The sequence below is a fragment of the Pleuronectes platessa genome, chromosome 3, assembly GCF_947347685.1.
Source record: "Pleuronectes platessa chromosome 3, fPlePla1.1, whole genome shotgun sequence".
Taxonomy (NCBI): domain Eukaryota; kingdom Metazoa; phylum Chordata; class Actinopteri; order Pleuronectiformes; family Pleuronectidae; genus Pleuronectes; species Pleuronectes platessa.
The window spans coordinates 16058730-16083164 of record NC_070628.1 but is presented as its reverse complement, the minus strand read 5'-3'; the positions used below and the strand labels follow the sequence as shown (position 1 = coordinate 16083164).

The following is a 24435-nucleotide window of genomic DNA, read 5'->3' as shown; positions in this document are numbered from 1 at the left end:
GGGCCTTGCCAGAGGGATACATTACACTGAGTATCAGACTTTGGGGTCAGGGAATTTTGGTGCAGATTTGAATCAGGGGTTAAATCCATGGATCTTTTTTCATTTTCTTCAACACTGCAAGATAAGTGTTTTTCAACATTTTCATTGAGAATGACAAATGGATCTAGATGCAAAAGACGGAGTGATTCATGAGTGTGTAATTCGGTGCAAAATAAGAATCCAGATCCATGCATGTACAGTACTGTTATATACGATGGTGACATTACTTTATTACCAAAGAGGAAGGACAACAAGCAAGAGTAAAACAGTTCTGTTTTCAAAAGCCTTCGACTTTATTTTGAAAGTCCCTACCGGATGTGTGCTGTATGCACGCTGTGTAAATTGACTGGCTCCACGGTGGATCTCTCAGTGACCGGCACATGCCCGACCTGGAGATCCGGGGAGAGGAGCGTCCTGAGCGCAGCGCACAGCCATCGGCTTCCGAGGTCCAGGGGACAGACCGCGGGGGGGACGGAGACCAGGGACAGAGACACCGTCAGGGTAAGAAGACACAGACACAAGTTCACTGTAGAGCAGAGCGCTTGTTTAACTCTTACCAGGTTAGGTGGTTTGTCGTGTGGTGGGGCGGTGCACTGAACAAATACGCCTGAACTGTTCAAACTGTCACTTTACAGCTGGATTGAACAACTATTACAACGTCACCAGAACACGTGTCCCTAAGTAAACAGCCATATGAAGTGCACAGCCTTACTCTTTAGTAAGTAACTGGAGTTTAATTTCCCTTATGTACTTTAAAACTTTAAAACCAGATGTCAACATCTGCTCTTTAGTCCTAATTTGAATTATGGACTGTGTGTTATATGCAACATGCTTTATAAACACAGTCTATGACAACATGGGGTTTCTCCTGCAAGAGTCAATCCAACCACTCATCAGTTATTGGAGGGTGTTTTCATCTCTAATGTGCAGGCGCATGCGTTCGAATGAGTGTTTTGATGAGTTTGTACAGCAGCATGCCCCCCCCCCCCCCCCCTTACTGATCATGGAAGTGCAATGCTCACCAGAGTCACCCAGCTCAGCATCTCTCCCTCTAAAAGAGGGCGTGTGGGGGATGATGTGTGGATAAATGGATGGCTCAGCCATTTGATGATGCAGAGAGAGAGAGAGAGAGAGAGAGAGAGAGAGAGAGAGAGAGAGAGAGAGAGAGAGAGAGAGAGAGAGAGAGAGAGAGAGGAGGAGGAGCAGTGGGGGGGAGGAGATGGGTGAGATATGGATGGATGACAGGTGGGTATGCATAGATGGATGAATATGAGGGTAAGGGAGAAGAGGAAGATAAATGGGTCCGTGGGAGTGTGTTGTGTGTGTTTAGGTGGGAGTGTCAGCGGGTGAACGAATGGTCAGACGCATGATGGATGAAATGTACAGAGGGGGCGGGGGGGGAGGAGGAGAATCTATTGCCCACTGCTCAGCGTCCAGTGATCCCATAAGTTTAACAACGAGAGGCCATGTGACAAATGTGCAGAGAGAGAGAGAGAGAGAGAGAGAGAGGGTGAGCGATGGAGGGAGAAACAGTGGAGGGAGCACACACACACACACACCATGGTCTGGTTCTTAGAGCCTAGAGATGAGAGGGAGGAAGGATACAACAGTTTAAAAATAATAGTTTAGAGCAACTTTAAAAGCTGCTCGGCTGATTTTTGCACCAGTTACTTGCAAATTAGTTCTAGAAATATGAACCTCTGGGACCATATATTTACAATTTGGTAAAAAAACAAAAACATGTCTACTTTCATTGATAGATTGAGCTTCTGTGGAAATGCGTAGCTTTCTTACTACTTATTATAGCAAGAAAAGTGTTGTTGTGTACCTTCCTGTCCTCTTGGGATCCTCCCTGTATGCATGAGATTATTCCATAACCCCTTTGATGCTCTTCAGCTATATCAGACCCTGTCTTTTCTCATGAATACTTTAAATATTGTTATTTTGTTAATGTGCTCTGATCAATCGTCATCTATTCTGTCCATTCAGGGACCAGGTTCCCCCTCTTGTTCCTCTCTCTGAGGTATCTATCCCCTACCCCTGCTCAAAGGGCTTTTCATTACCTCTGCCAAGGAGGTTATGTTTTCAACTGGGTGGAAGGATATGATATGGATCAGGGAAGAACCCAGTACATTTCGGTGTGGATCCACGCATCTTTTAGCCTTTTCTTAAATCTTCCCAGGAAAATTTCTCTGATCATATTTAGGGAACTGATTTCTGTAGGGGTGCACTTTTTTGGCACAGCTTGATGAAATGCCAGGAGTCTGTTGGGCCTTTGTGGAGACATGTGCTCTACTTCTGGTTTTTGTAGTTTTTCTCACCCTAGTCGAGGATGAAGGACAGAGGGCCTTGTACAGATTAAGCCACACAAGGCCTATAATGATTTGTCAATAAGGGCTACACAAATACAATTTGATTGAAGTATCCAACATCTTGTTATCTTGTTGATACGTTTCTTGAAAAAAATCCTAGATTTCTTCATTCTTAGAGACTCACCATGGCTGCGCCCTCAGAGGGAACACCAGGTTAGCAGCACTCAGGAAAATCTTATTTGCAAGTTTGACTGCTGCCAAGAAAACTATAATTCACTCAAGGTTCTCCCTCTGAGCCTCCATCGATTATAGAATGGCTTCATCATTTTAGGGATGTTTCTCTCATTGAAAGATCTGTAGTTGAATTCATAAAGTGGAGACCTCCTCTTTGGAGCTCAGGATGTCCTCAGTGACTCTGTGTAATATTCATCCATAGGTATAATGTGCCACTTTAGTAGAAGACCTGCACAAATATTATCTAGTGTTAGGCTTTTTGATATAATTATTGTTTATCTAGTTAAATATGGATTATTAATTTAGACATGTTTTGCTAATAATTATTTTCTGTATTTTTTTCCATTTTCACAAGGCAGTGGTGATATGTATGTATGCAGTTATGTGGGTTAAATGCTGTCAGTAGGTAGCAGAATCCTAAATGTCAGCAGATCTCCTGCCTGCCCTGATGAGTGAAAGACTACAAACTTGAGCTGATCTCTCCGTCTGTTGTGTGACGCAGCATCATTTCATTTGTGTAATGCATCAACATTTCTTTGGCATTGGACTAAGCTCCCTGCTCGTTTGCACATGTTCCAACACAAGTTTTAGAGACATTTTTCAACATGAAAAACCGTGATAGTAAATCTGATGTTGTCTTTCTTTCTTTAAATACCAGTAAACCACAGCACATAACTTCAAACACACAGTTTCAGCCTTGCATTTCTACTGAAGACATCCAAGTATCAGCCCAGTATCAAACGAAAGAACTCATTACTTGTAGAAAATGCTATTTCCATGATATACCGTTCATCCATCCCATATCTGTCAAGGGCGGAGGTCAGTCCCAGTCCCAGTTGGCAATGTGCGAGAGGCGGGGGTGCACCCTCAGGTCGCCAGTCCATCACAGGGGCTGACGCACAGAGACAAACAACCATTCACACCACAAGGAATTTAGAGTTTCTAATTAAGTTAGGCTGCATGTCTTTGAAAACCAAACAGGCACAGGGACTATATGCAAAAAGCAGTGAAGGAGGTTTACGTTTTCATTACCCTGAAACTTGGTGGAGGGCTGAGATGTTGGTCAGGGGAGATCCCATTAAACTCTGGGGTGAATCCATGGTTTTTATTTCTACATACATATGAAGTTTTTAACATTTCCTAAAAATCCGGACCTAGAGAATTTGAATGCGGTTTGATCAGGCGCTGTTGGGCCCTGGCGGAGGTCAGCTCTCTGAGTAGTTGTTACTGTTCTCAGACTTTTCAACCCCACTGGGTATGTGTGTATACTTCATATATATTTACTCTCGTCATCTTTAGTTGCATGTTCTCAGTAGCATTGATGATTCATCAGCTAAACAAATAGTCGACAGACTTGTTGCGTTTAGCTCTATGATAAACTGGTTCTCTGTAGATGTAACCCCGTCCTTTGTGAGATTAGTCCTCTTGTCCTATGCATGATAGACTACTGTTCTCAGCAGGAGAGTAAATTGCATTTTTTTTTTCATCCCTTCTCGCCACGCTGCCTGCAGCTCCACATTGCAATAAGATTTGACCCATTTGAAATAGTAAAAAGAAGAAAATCAATATGTGGCGGTTAATGTTGATATTGTGGCAGGCTGCCTCAAATAAATCAATGTAGGCCTCGGGGGAACGCTGTGATTACATCACATAATTTCAGCTGCACATTCATGCTGTGACTCTAGTTGTACCACATCCCAGTGGTGTTAACACTGGATTCAGCCTTGGAGACTGGGGAGGTCACTGAAGTGCACGACTTCTGCTTTGTGATGTACTGCAGTAAAATGCAGGTAGCCATTAGAAGATGCTCTGAGCCTTAAAAGGTGAATGTGATCAAAAACACCAGGGAGGCTGCAGCATTCAAACCATGATTGACTGATAGTAAAGGGCCCAAATGTTGCCAAAAAAACAAACCACACACCACCACACACCACCAGCTGCCTGAACTGGGTCAATGGATTCAGGCTGTTGAATCAAGCTACCATCAGAAATACATCCAGATTCATAGGACAAGGATACGTTTCAACTTCATGGCCTGAGTCCACTGCAGCCTAGGTTTGGGCCTCTTGAGCATGATGTCTCTGCCTTTAGGGAATTTCTTCAAATTTTGACCAGTTTCAATCTGCTCGAATGAACCTGCACTGGGAGGCAGAGGCATACAACTGTAGGACAGTTTTTCTAGTTTGTTCACTTGAGAACTGAAACTTTTATTTTCATCATCAGTGTCTTACTTGTTTTCTCATTGTCAATGAACTTGATAATTAGTTAGTCTGTGTAGTAACAGAAAATGTTCTCACCAACAGTACAAAACTAAAATAGTTTAATATTGTACCAAATACTGGAGAAGCTGGAATCAAATAGTCTTTGGCATTTTCCGGATAAGTTACGATTGAGTCTCACAGTGTGTTCATCAACTTCTCCTCTCTTTGATAGATGGAGTCAGCCAGAGATCATGGGGCAAGCCCGGAGCAGAAAGATGCAGCCGACCAAAACTTTGACTACATGTTCAAGCTGCTGATAATCGGAAACAGCAGCGTGGGAAAGACCTCCTTCCTGTTCCGCTACGCAGACGACTCCTTCACTTCAGCCTTTGTCAGCACAGTGGGCATCGATTTCAAGGTCAAAACCATCTACAGGAACGACAAGAGGGTCAAACTGCAGATCTGGGTAAGAAGGAAAAATAACCTTTACATGCTGAGTTTAATTCAAACACTGAAGGAAGGTTAATCATATGTGTAGAGGGCTTAATATGGATGAAATCTAATATAATGGGTCTCTTTGTCTCACACAGTCAGACTATCAGTGATGAGTGTGTCTTTATGCCTCTGGACGGCCTCGATGTTTTTCCGGTTGTTTGCATGTCTATCCGCTCATTACATCTGGCACAACTCACATGAGCTCATAGATGACCTGATTAGACCGAGCTGGGCTCTGGTTTCACATTTGGCACACATGTTCACTTGCACTCACTGATGAGCTGATTTTTGGCCACTTGACTGTGATATCTCTCGACGGCCTGCAGCGGATTTCTTCAACTTTCAATCATTTGTCACTTGGACGCAAAGATGAAGTGATTTTTCTGGTCAAAGGTAAAGGTCCCAGTGACCTTATGTGAATATGAAAAAAACAAATAATGTAGAAATATGTAGACAGAAACTGCACTGGTTGGCGGAGGCATGTAACCTTGGTTTTCTTTTCATGGAGCAGTTTTAATTCAGCAAAAAGGAAAAAAGCAGTGAATCTTGTTTTCGGGCCAATGTGATTTTACAAAATCCAACATCATGAAAATAATCTTAAAACAGTCCTTTATTTTCCTTGACCTCCCTGCTTTGACGCTTCTTATTATCTTAGACACACAGTCTGGACTCCTGTCTACAGCAGGAAGAACGTGTGGCGGGCTGGCAGATAAGGATCAGGGCGCACCGCGACTCCTCTTGACTTAAGCAAAGATGTTTGATCAGGGCAGAAGTCGATGGCTGAAAGCCAGACAGGAAAAACACACCGTGTCCCTGTTTGACCCGATTTAATTCAAATTAATCTGCCGCGCGAATGTTTAGAGCGCTGTTTGTGAAAACCTGATGTCTGTATAGCAGGAGTTGTGTGTTTTATTTTCCAGTGTGTGACAGTAGAGAGAGACAGGAAGGGGGGAGGAGAATAACCTGCAGTAAATGATCAGGAGTCAAACCTGCTGCTCGAGGACACGTGTGCCCGTGTTACACCTTATTTAATTCATCACCAGGTTGTCCTGAATATTTTGGTTTTTCACTAACCTTGCAAATGCAGAAGTGCTGTTTGAAGCCTAATTTCTGTCTGCACCATACCACAGTGCAGATTCTGTTAGACCAAAGCCATAATAAAGTAATATAATAATAACCTACAGCAATCCTGATTGCTTTAGATTATTAATACAATAATATTTTTGCAGCAAACATAGACGCTATTATGGACACTGTATTAAATTCACCAAAATGACCATATGGTGGGTAAGCGGGCATCACGTCGGCCCGAAGGAAGAACTCATTATATCTGGTCAGAATCAAGGGACATTCTTTTCACTATTTTGCATGAGGACCTGTTTTTAAAAGATTTTTTTGATTTCTCTGAGAATAATTCATGGATCTTCGTGCTGCTTGGTTAAATGTAAGGGGACTGTTGGACCCTGGTTGAGATATGTTCTCCACTGAGTACCTTTCTAGTTTCTCATGTTTTCCTGAAATGAAAGAGATCTCAAACCAAACACACTGATGCATATATTATCATTCAATTCAACCAAGATCAGGGAAACCATACCAAAAATCTTTGTGCTGGATATCTTGACAGAATCCTGACTGAGAAGAGTGAAACCTTTCCTAAGTTAGCTTCCCAGGATTAATAGTCTCGCTAGCTTGTTAGTCAAAGGTGACATATTAGAACGAGCTGTGACTCACTGAGGTCTGAAATGCTCCTAATTATCTCTGATAGACCGCTCAAGAGTCTTATTCCACCCTAATGACAGATTCAATTCTTTATAGTTGTACAGTAAAGAGCAAACGGGCCTGACAGACAGTACATCAGCAGAATGGTGCAGTCTCTTTAATGTACTCTAATCTACTGGAGATAATTAAAGGCATTTATCTGAGGTGGACAGCTTCTAAACCCCGGCTTTAACTGGAGCCAGAGTCGAGTGGTGCTTTTGAAAGCACTGTTGCACAACACACACTGTTTGTCCTCATCCCCCCCACCCCCCCACACACACCCCCCGCTCCCCAGATTGCCCTCTTACATGCTGCTGCCTGTCAGGGCTGTGGCGTAAACTGATTTCTCACACTCCGGAGTTAATGACAGCTGATGTTTAACATCGTCCCCAGACGGCAGGGTTCATGAAAGATGCATGGGCCGGAGCTGCCGGGGCTGAATGTGCTTACTGCGCAGACTGACACCAGGACAGATCTATTACTGAATGTTAGTGGAAGGCGAGGACTCACCCACAGATTATTATTAGAGGGATGTAATACACTGATGTTCTTTTAGTTTAATGTATTCAGCATAGTGTGGTTTCTGTGCGCACCTAAACAATGATACAGTTGCTTAATTTTACAGGAGGAAGGTGCCAAGTAAAATACTGGCTGCTTAGCAGAATGGGTTTCACGAGAGCGTTAAAATAAATTCCACTCGTTTTATAAAGCCCTGCACCAAACCAGCGAATGCGGAGGTTTGAGACAGTGGTAACATCTCCGCTATAATCTACTGACAAGACCTGGATCTCCAACCTGAGGTTGATATAATAGGCTACATGTCAGCAGCTGACATTTAATCCCGTTTGTCTATTGTTGCAGTTTCATTAGATCATCATTATCCCTTGATATGCTAAGCAGATTTCATAAAAAGAAAAGGGGAATAATTATTAAAGAACTTATTCCTGTCCCTCGAGGCTTCACAAAAAGCAGAGGCACATCCTGGAGTATTTACAGGGTGTGGCAGCATCAAGACAAGACATGAGGCATGAAGACATTCGATGATTCACCCTTTCTCACTGCTGCCTAGTTAACTCTTTCTTTTCTCATCTCAGCACTAATGTGATTTAAAGTGTTTGTCTGTAATATTTATTTGAAGGATTTTTCTATGTTTGTTGGACTTTAATTTCAGATCATTTGCCAGCAATGTTAAAAAAAAATGTTTTTCCTTTTGACCCACTCATAATGTGGCTATTGTGAATTCCCAATTTCATTTTAGGTTATTGTGTTGTAAAGAGTAAAAGTAACTGAGTCCTGAAAAGTCTGAATCCAGATTGTGTCAGACGCTGTGTGTGTGTGTTTGTTTACAGGACACAGCGGGACAGGAGCGCTACCGGACCATCACCACAGCCTATTACAGAGGAGCCATGGGATTTCTGCTCATGTATGACATCACGAGCGAGGACTCATTCTGCGCTGTTCAGGACTGGTGGGTAGAACAACGTTTATAAATCTATAGTGTCACACTGTTAAATCTTCTGTGTATCTCAAAGTAGCAATAGTACCATCAAAAATTGACTCTTAAATTTGATAGTAAATCATGAAAATCTATGAAATGTTATCAGCAAAAAAGTAGCAAAGTAAAAGTATGTGTTATTACAATACATTATACAAATGTTTAATAAGTTGAAGATATGTTTTGTGTGTAAATTTGTGATTTCCAAAGTAACTAGTAACTGAACCTTTCAGATGAATGGAGTGGAATCGAAAATAGTGATCGCGATGTTAAATAGTGTGGAGCAGAAGTATAAAGTAGAATACAATTGAATAACTCAATTACATGTATTTTAAAATGTATTTAAAACGTTAGTAAATGTACTTTGTTGGTTACTACGACTGTCTCTAAACACTGCTCGATGCACCAATGTCAGAAATACATACGACACTGGTGCATTATATTCATTTTAAATGTACGTTCAGAATAAATAATTGATATTGTGAAGAGACACACGGTCAGTGCAGCACAGACGGCTGTAACAATGTGTGGTTGGTGTTTCCCAGGGCAACGCAGATCAAGACGTACTCGTGGGACAACGCTCAGGTCGTGCTGGTGGGAAACAAGCTGGACCTGGAGGAAGAGAGGCAGGTTCAAACTGAGGACGCCCACAGACTGGCTTCAGAGCTCGGTCAGCACGCAAACACACACACACACACACACACATTCTATTATCACATGTTCTGCAAGAGCAAACAAACCAGCATTATTACTCATAAGTCATACTGTGTTTTCTCTCTCTCTCTCTCTCTCTCTCTCTCTCTCTCTCGCTCTCTCTCTCTCTCTCTCTCTCTCTCGCTCTCTCCTTCTCCCTCTCTCGCTCTCACTCCAGGCTTTGAGTTCTTCGAAGCCAGCGCCAAAGACAATGTCAACGTGAAGCAGGTCTTCGAGAAGCTGGTGGACGTCATCTGTGAGAAGATGAACGAGACGGTGAACGGCGATGCCAGTCCGGCGGGCGGCTCCCAGGGAGACGGCCTGAAGGACACGTCCCAGAGCAGCCAGGGGGGCTGCTCATGCTGATAGCTGACAGTGGGGATTCATTGACTGCGGTTTCATGGCCTCACACACACACACTTAGAAAAACACACAGAGAAAAAAAAAAGCCAAAAATCTACCATTGTGAATGTACCCTATGATACATTACTGCAATACTATCATGGATGCTTGGCTCCCTTCTTTATTTCTTGTTCTCAACTTGACGGCGTCGCCGGCGCTTCCTCATGATTTGAATGTGACTGATGCCAAAGAGCTGTGTGTGCTAGAGCAGCTGTGCCTTCTGCCTGCCTGTATGATTTCTTGTTGAATGGGTGAGTAGCACCTGTTGCAGGTGAGGATGTGAACAAAAGGCATGAACCAAATCACCATGGTGGGTAATTTACTTGTCTTATGCTACCCCCTTGTGGGTATCTTGTGAAATTGCATCCCTGTGTCTCCCTGCCCCTCACATCAAGGTATATCCTGTTTGTCACTGTGGATTCACGTGCACCTCGGAAAGTACCATTTGCCAAGTTCAGAGGTCGTTACCCTGACTTCGATGTGTTCATGTGCTTTGAAGTAGGAATGTGGAAAAAACATGGACGAAATGTTGAATTTATGTTTAAAGGGTTTAAACAACCTCGAATCCTCTTTCCATTATTTACATGATTAGAAAGAGCAAAGAAAAAAGAACCAGGTGTGACAGGCATATAAATAAAATGAAATATGCACGTCTTTATTGGCTCAAATAAATCTGCTGTCAGGTGCTTGTAAGAGATGAACATACAGTTTGCAATTGTCGAAAGTTCAACTGTTGACAAGTTCACATCAGAAGCTTATATTTGAGGCCGAGTGTAACATTAAGTTTTTCGGTTATGGCCGATGACGTCAGCAACATTTTCACAGACTTCTTTTTCCATCTTGAGATGGCGGTGACGTAAATCTTCCCAGCAGCAGTTCAGATGTTACCGATTATTCCATCAGCACATGAACACACTATCTTTATAGGTCAAACACACCTGGAAGACGCTGTGTCATTCCAGGTTTATGCGTCTCATTCCGTCAGTCTTGTTATTACTGTTTTGTAGGGATTTTATTTTAATTTATACTTTTCTTATTGTACTTGTAATGGTTAATGCCAGTCCAATATTTCATTTGCCAGGTTTATTCTGTTGTTCTAAAAGTTGAGATTAAAAGATATGGATGAATACGATATCTCTGTTTGGTGTTTTGTGTGTGCGAAGTAATTCATTTTTCTAAACATTGTAAAATATGGATTTTAGGAAAAGTTCCCAGAATTTTCCTCTCAGTGTTGGCAACACTATTTAATCATTATAAAATTTAGTTTAACTTTTCCATTTATTAGAAAGCAAAAGATTCATTAGGTATTAATAATGTATTGATAATTCAATTCCACAGATCGGCTCCTCTAAAGTGCCATATTCTGAGCTTTGGGTTTGATATAAGAAATCATTAATGAACATCAATATTTTATCTTGACCATAAGATGGTTGTAAAGTTTCAGGTCATAAAAGTTACTATTTTTGAAGGGACTTTGGACACTGGGAAAGGCTTACCCTGGAAGTGGAGTCAGTGACGTGCAGGGTATGAACTCTCTTTTCCATATTTGTGTGTGTGTGTGCACGTGCGCGTGTGTGAGAGAGGGAGAGACCTGTGAGAAGATAAAGGGGCATGTGAGAGCCTCGTTGAGCACACTCCTCATCGATCAGACCTCGGACGGACGTCCCTGCAGTACAGGTAGGGGTTTCGCGTGTTCTCACACTTTTTAAAAATGTACACATCCAAATATCTATATGTTCAAAATAGATAGACTATCTATTTTATCATTATTCATTTATTTTTTATCTAAACAAATTAAAGTCTAATTGCCGCAGATGAACATCCAGGATGTTTTTATTCCAAAATTAATCTGTGTAGTAAAAATATGAAAATAGATTAAAAAAAAGTTGAGAATAGATTATCTAATAATGATAAATCATATTCTTACCCTTTTGGAATCAGATATTTATCATTCAAAGTGAAGTTAAAGTTACCAATGATTATATATTGTTTTGTATCAGTGGTTGTCATAGATAACCTCTTACTTGTTATAGTAACACTATAGAATCACCAATAACAGACTAAGAGTAAAGTATTGTTAAGTAAAGTGTTGCTCATTTCTCACTTCTCACTTCTCTTTAACAGTGTATATACAAAATAAAACACTCTCACTCTACAAAGCAGAGAAGACAAGCAGCTGAGGACTGAGTTCGGCTCTGAACGTTCTCACTGACTCTTTTTAAAGGCGCATTAAACATTGTTATTTGTCCTGTTTTGCTGCCTCAAGCCAGTCGTCCGGTTTATTCAGATAACCAACATGTGATTTGCCTTGAAATGTTATTGCCTCCGGGAAACAACGTGACTTCTGCCAAGCTGCTTCCTAATTTCCGTTATTATCAAAGCTGCAATAAGGAAGAAAAAAAAGGTCAATAGCTGTAAAGCTGATCTCACTGCGCGGATACACAGAGACCTTGGTGTTTGGGTGTGTTTTATGGGTCTGAGCTCATGACACTGTGGCTTTACCATAAATGATGAAACTTATCAGCGGAGTTAGTAAAGGGGCCATTTAACCTGTATTTCATAGATTTTATAGCCCAGGTAAAGGCGTTTGAACTCAGGAGCAGTCTGGGAATTACTTTTAGTCTCTGCTGACACACATGTGGGTTATAACCCATAAGGCAACATTGATAAGGAGTTCCACAGTATGATAAACCTGATTTTGCACTTTGACAACGAAGAGAACAAAAGATACTTCATGATCCTTGAAATAGAAAGTTTAGTTTGAAACTAAAGAGAGGACACAAATGAGACGCACAACATTCTTCAACCGAAACCTCTGATTACGTCAGCATGACAAACATTTGGAGAGGATCAAGCCCTCTTCTACCTCCCTGCCATCTACTGTGGTTAATGTTTAACCAAAGCAAATGCTGGTTGACCCTTGTTGGTGCATGATTGTTGGAATCAGACACACACATCTGCTTTTACCTCTCAGTGAAGTGTTGTCCATCCAAAAGTCCTTACCAATAAAAGAGGGAGTGTGATTAATTATAGTTCTTTATCAGTTTTCAGTTACACTAACACACACTTTTCTGATCTTTTTCCAACAGTGTGAAGAGAAAATAAAAAAGAAACGCCAAGATGTGTTGCTCCGGCTTTCTCAAAATGATGATGTTCATCTTCAATGGCGGCATCTTCGTAAGTAAAAAAAAAGATTCTGACTTTCCTGTTTCGGAGAGCAGAGTCTAATCTTCTAACATTACAGATAAATGTGGAACATGTTACAGCTGTGACCTTCCTATATTCAGTGATGGCTTAAAGGAATAGTTTGACATTTTGGGAAAAAACACGTGTCGAGAGCTCGATGAGAGGATTTATTATCATTCTCATACGTGTAAGTTCAATATAACACTAGAGCCAGGAGACTTAACTTAGCTTAGCTTAGCATAGAGACTGGAAGCAGAGAGAAGTGTTAGCTCAGCTCTATCCTGAAGACAACAAAGCACTAATGGAGTCTTTGCTGGAAAACTGTCAAACTCACCATGGCAACGAGACACCAGGAAGTCAGCTCACCCACACAGTGAATATATTCAGAGATATAAACCTGCTTAAATGAGTAACAGTGACCACCCACTTGTAGAACAACTCTTGTTCTGAAGTCAATTTTTTATTCATTTTCTCCAAGGACAATATTAATGAAAAATGTAAATGGATAGAGACTGTTTTCATAACTATATCAAGAGGCAATGAACTACATATCCCATAAACCATTGACAATGATCCTGACCTTCATCACGCTTCCTCTTGAGCTTAACCTTGTTGTAGTGATTTCCCCCCTTTTGGACTCACTATTACACCTGAGGATTGTGGGTAGTTTGTTCTTTTAAACGCTGTTGACGTCATGCAGACATTTCACTATCTCGTAGCTTCTGGTGAATGTACCTTGGATGGTTCTGTGGCGGTTGAAGGGATGTGGAGGATGTTGAGGATCTGAATGAGATGAGTGGAGGCCAATGGGGAGGAGGAGGAGGGTCACAGCAAATCACTGACATGACAGCTGAGGAGAACAGATTTAAAGTTTGCCAGGGTCAACTTGATTGGCCGATTGAGATCATGGCAAAAATCTGATTGGATTGCCATAAACACTTTGATTAGAGAAGGCGGGGAGAGTGGGAGAGAAGAGCTCCATGGCCCAGCAAAGGAATGAAGATGTTAGAGTTGTTCCATTAGATTCCATAACACTATGCAATCCCTCATTTTAACATTTATTTCCCTAGTCTCTGTGAAAATAAAAAATAGTATAATGTTTCTGAGGGAAAGTGTCCATATTCTAGGACAAACTGATGTCCACTGCAGCTCCTGCCATAGGAAAAATGTAAACCTTACTTCATCATAACTTGGTTTAGATTGACAGACTCTCTTCTTAAGTATTTTTCCTAAATATCAAGTTGTAATCTCTCGTATAAAAGCTTTTTGTTTGTTTGAGAGTTCACTTGTAACGTGTCAGAACAAACCATGACTCTTCATTTCCCGAGTGGACCTTCCTCTTCTCTCAGGCTATTCTGCCATTAATATTCTGTTATTTCTAATGTCACTCCTCTCTATTCTCTATCTTCTCAATACTGTTAAATCCCTACTCTCCTTTCTTGTCCTTCCCGTTATGCAGTTAGCAGGTGCAGCCATCCTGGGTGTGGGAATCTGGGTGAAGGTGGACAGCAGCTCTCTGCTGGGTATACTGGACAACATGCCTGATGCACCAGATGGGTTATCGCAGCTGGTCAATGTCAGCTACCTGCTCATAGCCGTGGGGGCTGTGCTGCTGGTCATTGGCTTCCTGGGCTGCTGCGGAGCCATGAAGGAGAGCAGGTGCATGCTGCTGACGGTGAGCCATGTTTGATCAGTCTATGGAGTATAGACTGAATTTAAGTAAAAGACGGAAAAAAAAGGCTTTCATTCTTCCGAAGAGTTGGCTCAGTTATAATGATTATTCTTTTCGAACAGTAACTTCTGTGTGTTTGAAATGGTGCCACAATGTCGCACCATTGTAGTAGGATGAAAACACTTCTTGGAAATGGATTCAGTGGAGCACGTACCGCACCTTAAATTCAATCAAGCTGCTCCAAATTGCAAATACTTATAGGTATCAGTCCCCTAAATATGCCTGTTTCCTCTCATCAAGATCCATCAATTATTCCCTGGGAAATTGGTTAAAAAGTCAAAAAAAGTCACTTTATCTCACGATGTAAAAGAAAGTAAAAAAAAAAAAAATCCTGGATGTGGATAAACGCCAAAATGTAATAGGTAATTTCTTGGCCCATGTCTGGTTCTTCCAGCAAGTTTTGCAGAAATCCGTTCATTAGTTTCTGTGTGATCCTGCTGACAAACAAATCAACCAACGAACTAGAAGTGGAGCACTTACGTCCGCTAAGTCTCAGGGTGAGGTTAGATTGTTTCTAGCTCTGAAAAAGTCCCCCCCCCCCCCGAATGAAATCACATTCAAATCCACTAGATCCAGATTTAAAAGTAGATCGGCACAAAATTATCAAAAATCAATTAAAACATGTAATTTCACAATGTTAGAAAAGGAAATAATAACCTCCCAGGGTCAAATCTATTAAAGTCATCTGATTTAGGTTTTTAAGTAAAATGAAACTTTAAATCTAAGAGATCAGATGAGATGGCAGTAAATATTCCACTTTTTGATGACGTCCTGTTGAGAAGCTGTTTTAATCACTTAGCTTTTGGTTTGATCTTTTATATACAGTCTAAGGTTTGACTTTGATCCCAGCGGTGTTGACTGTCTTTTTACATTTACAGCCTGTTTCTGACTCTGTTGGTGATACTTGATTTTACAGCTATACAGTGCAACTCCCAATCAAATATTTGACAGTGAAAGTGATTATTTATCATTTCCTCTCCCCGTAGTTCTTCATTATTGTGCTGATCATCTTCATCATCGAGGTTGCAGGAGCTGTGGTGCTGCTTGTCTTCAAGGATGTGGTGAGTGGCCCCTTGAAAAAGATCCATCTTGGCTGAAGCTTCCAGTGGACACATTTATCATCACAAATAACACAATGGCTTATTGTCCTTCTCAGGCTGGGGAGCTTCTCCAGAGTGTTGGGGACGAAGTTCAAAAAAGCATTGAAGAACACTACGGAGGCGAGGGACCTTTGACCTCGATTTGGAACAATACCATGAAGGAGGTACTGTGCTTTTCACTTGGAGTTTGAGTTTTGAGATACAGACGGCTCTCTGATCCCATGTGACCCAACGTCTTAGATGAAAGTAGTGGCTCTGTGAGTACAACAAGCAATTCTTCGATTTCTTGAACACAATCCCTTTGGATCTGTAGTCAATTCACTCACCTCTGTGTGAAATGTCTTCTTCTACCATACGTCTCAGGAATAGACCACTTTCCTCCACATCACGCTCAGGGTGGGAAACTCAAACGTTGTTATGAAGCGAATAATGTTCTACTGCTGTGATCCAGGTTTATAAGTCACTAGAGTTAATTTGGTTTTTACATTTCCACACCCTGTAGCATCATGGCTGCGCAGAGCGAGACGACTGAATTGTTTTTGTTGAGATGTGACGTTAAAACTCTGTGGTTTCCTTCCAGTTAACGTGCTGCGGATTCAACAACTACACAGACTTCTCCGGCTCCATTTTTAACCAACCTGCAAATCTGTACCCAATCGCATGTTGCAATTCAACCATTGAAACATGCACTGAAAGCCTTGCGCACATGTCGGTACGTGACCAAGCTCACTGGTGGTTTGACTTCACACATCACCATTACTAGCAGCGATGAGGTGCCTCTGTTCCAACCTGTGCTCTCTCTCCCTGCAGGCGGTGGAAGGCTGCTATGATAAGCTGCTGGCGCTGATAGAGAATAACGCTGTGGTCATCGCAGGTGTGGCTCTAGGAATCGTCGCCATCGAGGTACAGAATAGTCCACATGTTATTCACATCCTTCAACAGCAGCTCTGTGCCGCAGTGTCTTCTTTGGTCATAGTTAGTTTGATAGAATAGGTCAAAACTGACACGTGTTTTACTAAATGTCGCATATTATTCCCACTCACTTATTTTATCTGCATATATAGACATGCTCATTCATGACCCTAAATCAAATCTAAACCAGAAGATCCTTCACAAGAGAAACTTGAGTTATTGTACTTCCTCGTAGTCTTCAGATTCTTCTTCTGTGAAGTTGACTTTAAAGTTTTCAATTCATGGTTTTATGTGGCAGGACTAAAATTCTAGTCAATGAAGTCATTTAATAACCACAATCCACCCTGTTGCCACAAAACACATTAGAACTTGATCAAGGAGGTTTTTATTTTACTTAATTTAATGGGTTTTGTAATCTGAGACTGTGTTTTTCATGAAACCACCTCAGTTTTGACAGTGCATGGGTTTTTCAACAGGTGTATAATTCCACAGATTTTTTGATCAACTTGTCTTTAGTCTATAATCTGCATCTCAGCTGCTTTACACTGTGTTTTGCCAAATACTGAAGCGCTGCTGTGTTTACAGATCGCTGCGATGGTGGTCTCCATGGTTCTCTACAAGGACATCGGCAGCAAGGCGTGATGTGTCCCGTTCGGGATGAGATGCTGACGTTGTAATTGGTTGGAGAAATTTGTTTTGTTTGTATAAAGTTTTTCCTCTTCTCTTTTAAAAACAATCATCACAGTCAGACAAACTAAGGCGTGAATGCATTATTGGCGTGTAGAGCATTAGAACCAGAGATGGAGAGGCAGTCGGTTGAACTACTGTGTTCTTCATCTATACTGAGCACATTTATACTGTGATTTATTTATAAATAAAGAAAGGGCTGTTCAAGTGATGTGGCATGTGCTGAAACATACATCTGGTGATATGTAATGATGCACAGTGCGGAGAATGACCTGCACAGGCTGTGTCAGTTGTTTCTGTCCCACATGAAACTGCAATGAAACAATGAATTTATTGTTTGATCACATATAGATAATAAATATCGCAATCTTGACCTTTAAGGATTATTAACAGGTTGATCTTTGTTGTTTTATTATCCACATAAAATTCATTGTATCCTTAACAAGACATTAAAAACACCCAAGCAGCAAATATGAGAATTTAAATAAACTGTCGGACTGCAAATTGATGAAATATACAACAAATTGATCCTTCAACAAAAAGTTAATTTCAATTAAATACATAAAACATTTTTCGTCAGTGCTGTTTGCTGCAGTTTTTCTGAGAACATGGAGGAAAAGGGTTTTGGTTTATATTATTACTTAAGATAAGAACACGATAAAACATTGTTATCACACCAGTGGAAAATGTACAAGACCCCAACAGGAATGGCCCTGACACTGTCTCTATCACCAGTTATATTAGTGTCATATTAGCTCATATTCTTTATTGATTAAACCGCTAATGACTTGATGGTCAAACATTCAACAACCTACAGCTTTGGAAAATGCTGAGCGTTAAGTGAATAGGAAAAAGTCAAAGTTAATCTTCAACAGAATATCTTCTTTCCTCAGGGTCATAAAATCCTCAGGAACAAGTAAATGTGTGTAGAAATAATTTCTACACGAAATATCAGATATATTAAATCATCTCGCTTTATCCATATTGAATCTGGTTCATTGACAAGCACGTCCGCCTTAAATAAATTGGCGGAATTGTTTCTTAATTTGAAGCCACTGCCTTCATGAATGCAATGAACTGCTATAAATAGTAAATGGGTTTATTTGTCAGCATTGCAGCTTATATCTGTCATAAAACTAATTCAACACAGGTTTAAAGGAGGAAGGAGAAAGAGTCACTCATACATGCTATATGCTCTGTAATGGTGTAGAGCTTTTCTAGTCTTGATGACCACTCAAAGCACTTTACACTACAGTTTCTTTTTGCCATTCACACATTCATACAGTGGTTTTAAAAACCTCAAGACTTCAACACGTGATCACAGACAGACTCTGAGTCTCAGGGCTTGTGTGTTTTGTGGGTTTTTCTTTGTATTTGCATAGAGTTTTGCATGTGTGTCATATAATGGAGCGTACTTCTAAATACTATCAATGAACACCTATTTAGTTACTGCCTGGGGAACAGAAAGTTCTAATGATTAAGCCGTATGGTCATAAATGCTTTGCTTTAGTGAAAGTACATTTCAATTCAACAGGTGAACCGTGTATTTGACACAGGGTTGATTATAGTGTATGTGTGCGTGTGTCAACCGCCTATTCACACACACACAACTTCCCAGCACTTCTATACGCAGCGCTTATTCTATCACAATATTCCTACACAATTAGAGGTCCAGTGTCTTGCCCAGGGAAGACGCTGTCTATCTCCTGAACCACAGCGGACCATAATAAACACTGAAGGTATGACGGCAATATGAAACCCTTACTTATACAACATGTGTTTAGTTTATTTATCATAATTCAAAGATGAACACGTTGCATTAATTCATACATCCTGGTATGTTATTCACTAGCAAAACAGTGTTTTACAGCATGGAGCTGTTTTCTTCTCTTCTATGGCAGAAGTTACACAGTCGATGAGACAGGTCCCTTTTTTTTTAAGTTCCACCTTCACGGGTCACTTTCCTGAGACGATCCAGAATCTGCCCATATTGTTCCCTGACCAGCTACTCATAACCAGTGAGTAACTGGTCAGGGAACAATATGTGCAGTCAAACGTCTTTTTATTTGGTTTTATTGACACAGTTTGTCTTGGCTACATCACCGGCAAAAGCAGGAAGCGAAATAAAGTCAACAGCTGGGATAAAAAAGGTTTCCCGCCTGTTTCGGCTCATTGCAGAAGACATGACGGACTAAACAGCTTCTTAATTGAGTTTCTCATGTCGGCAAATTGGATTCATCATCATTTTGAAAGCCTCGACAACTGCCACATTAAACTCTGTTTCACCCCACTGAGGAGCTGCAGCAGTTTATACCAATCACTGAGGATTTGCAATTAATTAAAAATGCAAAGAATCACTTCACCACTCCTGTACCGTATGTGTGTGTAGAAGAAACAAAGTGGAAATGCAAAAATACCGATATTAAATTCTACCAGGCCTCCTTACTGTAAATATTGAGAGAACAGTGGTGTTTGCAGAGACAGTGCTTTGTAAACTGTGCCCCCTGGTGGACAAAGCTTATTCTGCAGCTGTAGAATGGGATTTTCCCATTATAATACTGAACACACAGTCGACATAACAAACTCATACTTCAAAAGCTCAGTGAAAATGGCACTGCAGAGCTCCCCCCCCCTACTGTGTGAATGTCCCAGGTTAGTGTAGGTGAGAAAGTCTCCAGGCTAAACCTCCGTGGGTCATTTACTCACACTTTCCTCTGTGGACCCTGTTTAGTGGTGGATGGGAAACAAGACGTATACAAGTGCAAATAGAGTAAAGTTCCTCTTAATACCAATGTCTCTGTGAGGAAGTCAAACAGCCTTTCTGCTACAGCACATGATCACACAGTCAGGCCTTCAGCAGTAAGCGTTTGATCAGGTCACGGGTGACGGAGCGCAGTGAAGTCTAATGGTGTTATGATGGGATGTCGAGGGAGAGACTGACGAGCTGCTTCATAAACCCATTATTGCTTTACAGCCAAAGGTTACACAGAGACACCTACTTAAAAAAGACAGGATTTATTGCTGTGTTTTGAACCACAGCAGACGTCCTTTAACTGTGGGATCCAGGAAAGTGTTTCCTAAGTGGAACGTGGTTTTCCTGCTGAAGTTTGGTCTGAACTGCAATTTGTGAATCTATGACGCTGCTGAAAACTAGTTTCTGACAATCTCCATTTCTTAGGATGACGAATGTAACAAAAGATAAATAATAGATAATAGATTATAGAAATAATGAATTGTATTGATTGTGGCTATACATAAATATAAGAGAGGATAACTGTTTGAGTACCATTTAAAAATGATGTGAATATAAAAAGTCCTGTGGCTGAAACCAGATCTCAACCAATTGAGCATCCACAGGAGGTTCTGGACGGACTCGTTTGGCAGCAGTTTCCACCGCAGTCATCAAAATAACTGAAAATAACATAGTGAATAAAAAAAGGAAAATGAGCAAATATCTGCTGGAAGAATTTAGTTCCTACCTACCGCTATAATAATAACAATAAGCACATTGACCGTGAAGAGCACATTTCATAAGAAAGTCACAAAGTGCTTCACATAAGGGGAAAAAACGACAGTAGAACAATAAGTATTTAAATAAAAGATTAAAGTTGAAAAATTTAAATAAAAGTGAATAAAATAAATTCAAATTCACCCAAAGCAGAAGCAGATGTAACATTTGTGATCACGGCTTGTGAGTTTACTGCAAAAGCACAAAACATCACCAGGTAACTGAAGAACACCACTATCAGCTGATCTCAGATGCTGGGCAGGCTCATTCAGAGGCAATAAATCCTTGATGGTCTTGGTTGTGTAAAGCCTAAAATGTCATCAATCAAATCTTAATATCAGAGCAAAAACAAAGAGGATGCTGTTGTGTCGTCATATTTTCTTGAACCAGGAATAATACGGCCATGCAGGGAGGCCGGAGTTAAACCTGTGTAGAGGGTGTTACAGAATCTAGCTGAAAAAGTTCAAATCCTCAAATGTTAAGAAGGATTTAATCTTTGAAATAAGCTTGATTTGGAAACAAAAACAGGATTAGACACATTTATTTACTTGATCCACAAAACAAAGGCCAGAGTCAAATATAACTTCCAGATTTGATTTCAGCTCATTTCGTATATATTTTCTTGGTGCTCCCTTCATTCCCATTTCTCTGTTTATGCTAAGATTCAAGTTTCTTAAAGACTCAAGTTAAATGTTCTGGTGGCTCATGGTTGTTTTTACTATAATTTTTCATCTAAAGACAATTTCACTAAATTAAATCTCAATGGTTAAACTTGTTAAGTAGAAGATTGTCTTGAATCAACCTCCACTATTTTGAAACTCAAAGATCACAGAGATCCCTTCGGACTTGATGTTTTTATGACCAGGGCTTTAACGTTCACCTTGAAACTGAAATCCTCTCCGGCTGGCAACCATCCACGACCTGGAGCTTTAAGCTTGGTGTGATGTCTGGTCTGGTGTGGGAATTGTGACACCTTCTATGCATTGAGACCCAGGCGGGAACTGGCAGCTGCTTATATAAAAGACTCCCTCCATCCCACTGACAAAGTCCTGACAGCAAGGTTGCCATTTGGAACCTTGAACCACAAAACCAGACAACTTCTTGTTTAACTTTTTTCTTGTTTTCGTCAGTCTTTTGAAATTAATTGCAGAGATCATATTTCTTTAATCATCGATTAGACTTGAATCAGCATCTCTCTGTGTGTCAAACTATGACTTCTCTCCTCACTTTCGTCATTTTGTCAAGTTGGACGACTCTGGCTTTTACTTTTCCTCCTAACACGTTTGAGAACATGATGAAAAGGTCACGGGTGGATTTTGAATCCTCCGGCAGCGGACCCGAGGAGCCTATCAGAGGAGTAGTCCGGGTGGTTCAGCTGGACCAGCGCGCTCTGGCCCAGTCAGGGTTCTTCAGAAAGGGAGTGAGCCCCAGGACAGCCCCCTCATTCCGAAAGAGGTTGCCCTTCCCTTCATTCTTGTCTCAGGGGAGACCAGGTCCGGGCCCGGCCTTCAAGGCTCCAGTGAGTCCCCTGCACCACCTGCACCCTAAAGGCCCCACCGAAAGGGACCTGAAGAAGAAACAGGGGCTGCAGATGTGGCAAAGAGCCATGGATAAAGGAGGCAAGTTGTCCCTGCCGGTCAACCTGAAGGACATGAAACAGACGTGCACTGCGGTGCCTTTCACTCAGGTAAGAGGCAAAGATTTTAATTAGCTTATTCTGCTAAATGGATTTCTGTGAACACATAGTGACACCAACTAACAAGTGAATAGAACTGACGGATTGTCTATACAGTAAAATAGAAATAGAAAAATTGTCGATTGTTCCTTAGATTTACAGAAACACAATGTAGTTTTTTTACGTGGTAAGAGATAAATCAACATCTAATCTTCTCCTCCTCTGCCGTCTCCTCCCAGCATGTGACCGCAGACGGATGCGAGACAGTGACGGTGCACAACAAGCTGTGTTTCGGTCAGTGCAGCTCTCTGTTTGTGCCGTCCGAAGGTGAGTTTACCGGGTTGGGCACCAGGACGGGGGCCGTTCCCCGCCGGGCCCCCTGCTCGCGCTGCGCCCCATCCAAAGCCCAAACCGTGACTGTGCCCCTGCGCTGTCGAAGAGAGGTCCGGGAGAAGCGAGTGATGGTGGTGGAGGAGTGCAAGTGTGAGACGGGCATCGAGGAGAGAAGTGCTGAGTCTGCAGCGTCCATGCAGCTGTAGCTGTGGAGACAAAACTACATGACGTGACGGCTGTGATTATTCACAGGAACAAGGAGACATGAACTTTTCACTTGAATTGACATCTTTAATTCTCTGTCAAATCCCTTTGTATCTGTAACTGTAAGTGTACTTTATTTGTATATATGAGTCTGAATGTGATTTTCAGAGTATAATAACCTGGTGGTGATTTCCACTTCTTGATTGTTGACAAAATGGCCTCTTTCTTCTGGTCATGCAGTTTTCTGTTGCAACAGATGAAGCTGTCCATACTGGACGTGTGTAAATGCATCAAACCGTGTTTAGATTCTTCTAAACTGAAATGTTGTGATGTGTGACACTTTCATTAAAACTGTCCCATTTGTTCAAATCCCTTTTTCGCCTGCCTGCCTCGCTGGTCTCCTGCCAACGCTGTTAGATTTACAAGTGCAATTTAGTTTGCATGCAAAGCTCAAGTAAAAACATGAGGAGCATTTGTTGTTTTTTTTCCACCCACTCTCGTATTCAGGCGCTCGAGTGTCAGCTCCTATATTTTATTAAAAAGCTGTGTTCCCGCCGACTTTTAGCACATACCACTTACATCTGAAAGCTCCAAACTAGAGAGCAAACGAGCTATTGAGCGCGGGTACTTAGCGGTAAGCAAACATAATTGTTTCAGCATGGACCCCTGAATTATGTATAGGGCCCACCTATTCTCATGCCCAATCTCTTTTCAGAGTAGTTGTGGGAATTTGAGCATCATTCACTACAGATGCACTTGAGGGAGCGGGGCATGTGTGATTATGTGTGCATGTGCTTTTTTTTCCAGTTAGGGCCCATAAAACCTATTATTCATTTATACCCTGGCACCTGGGCCTGGTAAAGTGAACTCATCCCACACATCCTTACATACATTCCCAGAGGAGCATAAAGAAGGGGGCTCTTTACGTTGCCTTGGCATGTTGTCAAAATGACTGTTTAGACAGCCATTTGCATTCACTCGAGCTTTTGGAAATAGTGAAAGCGTTCATTGCACTACGGGGGTGCATTGAGTCCCTCGGATTCTATTAGCATGTGATTAACATCTTGGTTTGATGGCTATATTTTCCAAGATTGATGGGACAAATATTTGCCCGTGTCTTAACTATGTGGAATTAAGGGGCACTTTTAATCAGGCACTTGTTTTCTCTAAAAATGCAAAAAAGTGGAGAGGGTGCTGGGCCCTCGTACAGCTGTGCTAACACTTATCTGCTCGTTCAGCTTCAACAGTGGAGATGAAGGTTCCTCATAATCCGCAGAATCCTATCAATTAATAACCGAACCATCTTGTTTAGGCATCCGTCATTAGGCATCGGTGCGTTTGATCTCTATATGAATCCACCCACTGCCCTGCTGCTGGTGGAGCGCGAACAGTCGTGGTCTTTTCGAACTTTGCACCACCTCTTCTTTGTCAACTTCTTCTTCTTCTTCCATCTTTTTGCCCTTTCTTCT

General features: G+C 41.4%; 3 protein-coding genes across 4 annotated transcripts; all 3 read left to right on the top strand.

The window, feature by feature from the left end:
• The first annotated feature begins 379 nt into the window (after positions 1-379).
• On the top strand, positions 380-10761 carry LOC128436651 (ras-related protein Rab-3D). Of its 2 annotated transcripts, none has more exons than XM_053418448.1 (5): positions 380-540; positions 5019-5252; positions 8389-8507; positions 9080-9204; positions 9406-10761. In XM_053418448.1, exons 2-5 carry the CDS (start codon positions 5019-5021, stop codon positions 9591-9593), a joined length of 666 nt encoding a protein of 221 aa, XP_053274423.1. In that variant the 5' UTR covers positions 380-540; the 3' UTR covers positions 9594-10761. The 2 variants fall into 2 exon arrangements, with proteins under 2 accessions (XP_053274423.1, XP_053274425.1); XM_053418450.1 differs by lacking the exon at positions 380-540 and adding an exon at positions 683-757.
• Positions 10762-11176: 415 nt separating this feature from the next.
• tspan34a (tetraspanin 34a) lies at positions 11177-17636 on the top strand. The gene is made up of 8 exons (XM_053418520.1): positions 11177-11306; positions 12719-12806; positions 14275-14490; positions 15534-15608; positions 15704-15811; positions 16228-16359; positions 16458-16550; positions 17145-17636. The coding sequence occupies exons 2-8, from the start codon at positions 12750-12752 to the stop codon at positions 17199-17201; spliced, it is 738 nt and encodes a 245-aa protein (XP_053274495.1). The 5' UTR covers positions 11177-11306; positions 12719-12749; the 3' UTR covers positions 17202-17636.
• Positions 17637-21964: 4328 nt separating this feature from the next.
• On the top strand, positions 21965-22968 carry dand5 (DAN domain family, member 5). Its single transcript, XM_053419459.1, has 2 exons — positions 21965-22441; positions 22669-22968. The coding sequence occupies exons 1-2, from the start codon at positions 21965-21967 to the stop codon at positions 22966-22968; spliced, it is 777 nt and encodes a 258-aa protein (XP_053275434.1).
• The last annotated feature ends 1467 nt before the right edge of the window (positions 22969-24435 follow it).

Bases quoted from the DNA above. Each gene is read 5' to 3' on its own strand.
- dand5 (XM_053419459.1), top strand. From the start codon at position 21,965: ATGACTTCTCTCCTCACTTTCGTCATTTTGTCAAGTTGGACGACTCTG. The intron at 22,442-22,668 runs GTAAGAGGCAAA...GTCTCCTCCCAG, and splicing joins CTGCGGTGCCTTTCACTCAG to CATGTGACCGCAGACGGATG.
- LOC128436651 (XM_053418448.1), top strand. From the start codon at position 5,019: ATGGAGTCAGCCAGAGATCATGGGGCAAGCCCGGAGCAGAAAGATGCA. The intron at 5,253-8,388 runs GTAAGAAGGAAA...GTTTGTTTACAG, and splicing joins GGGTCAAACTGCAGATCTGG to GACACAGCGGGACAGGAGCG. The intron at 8,508-9,079 runs GTGGGTAGAACA...GGTGTTTCCCAG, and splicing joins TTCTGCGCTGTTCAGGACTG to GGCAACGCAGATCAAGACGT.
- tspan34a (XM_053418520.1), top strand. From the start codon at position 12,750: ATGTGTTGCTCCGGCTTTCTCAAAATGATGATGTTCATCTTCAATGGC. The intron at 12,807-14,274 runs GTAAGTAAAAAA...CCCGTTATGCAG, and splicing joins TCTTCAATGGCGGCATCTTC to TTAGCAGGTGCAGCCATCCT. The intron at 16,360-16,457 runs GTACGTGACCAA...CTCTCCCTGCAG, and splicing joins AAAGCCTTGCGCACATGTCG to GCGGTGGAAGGCTGCTATGA.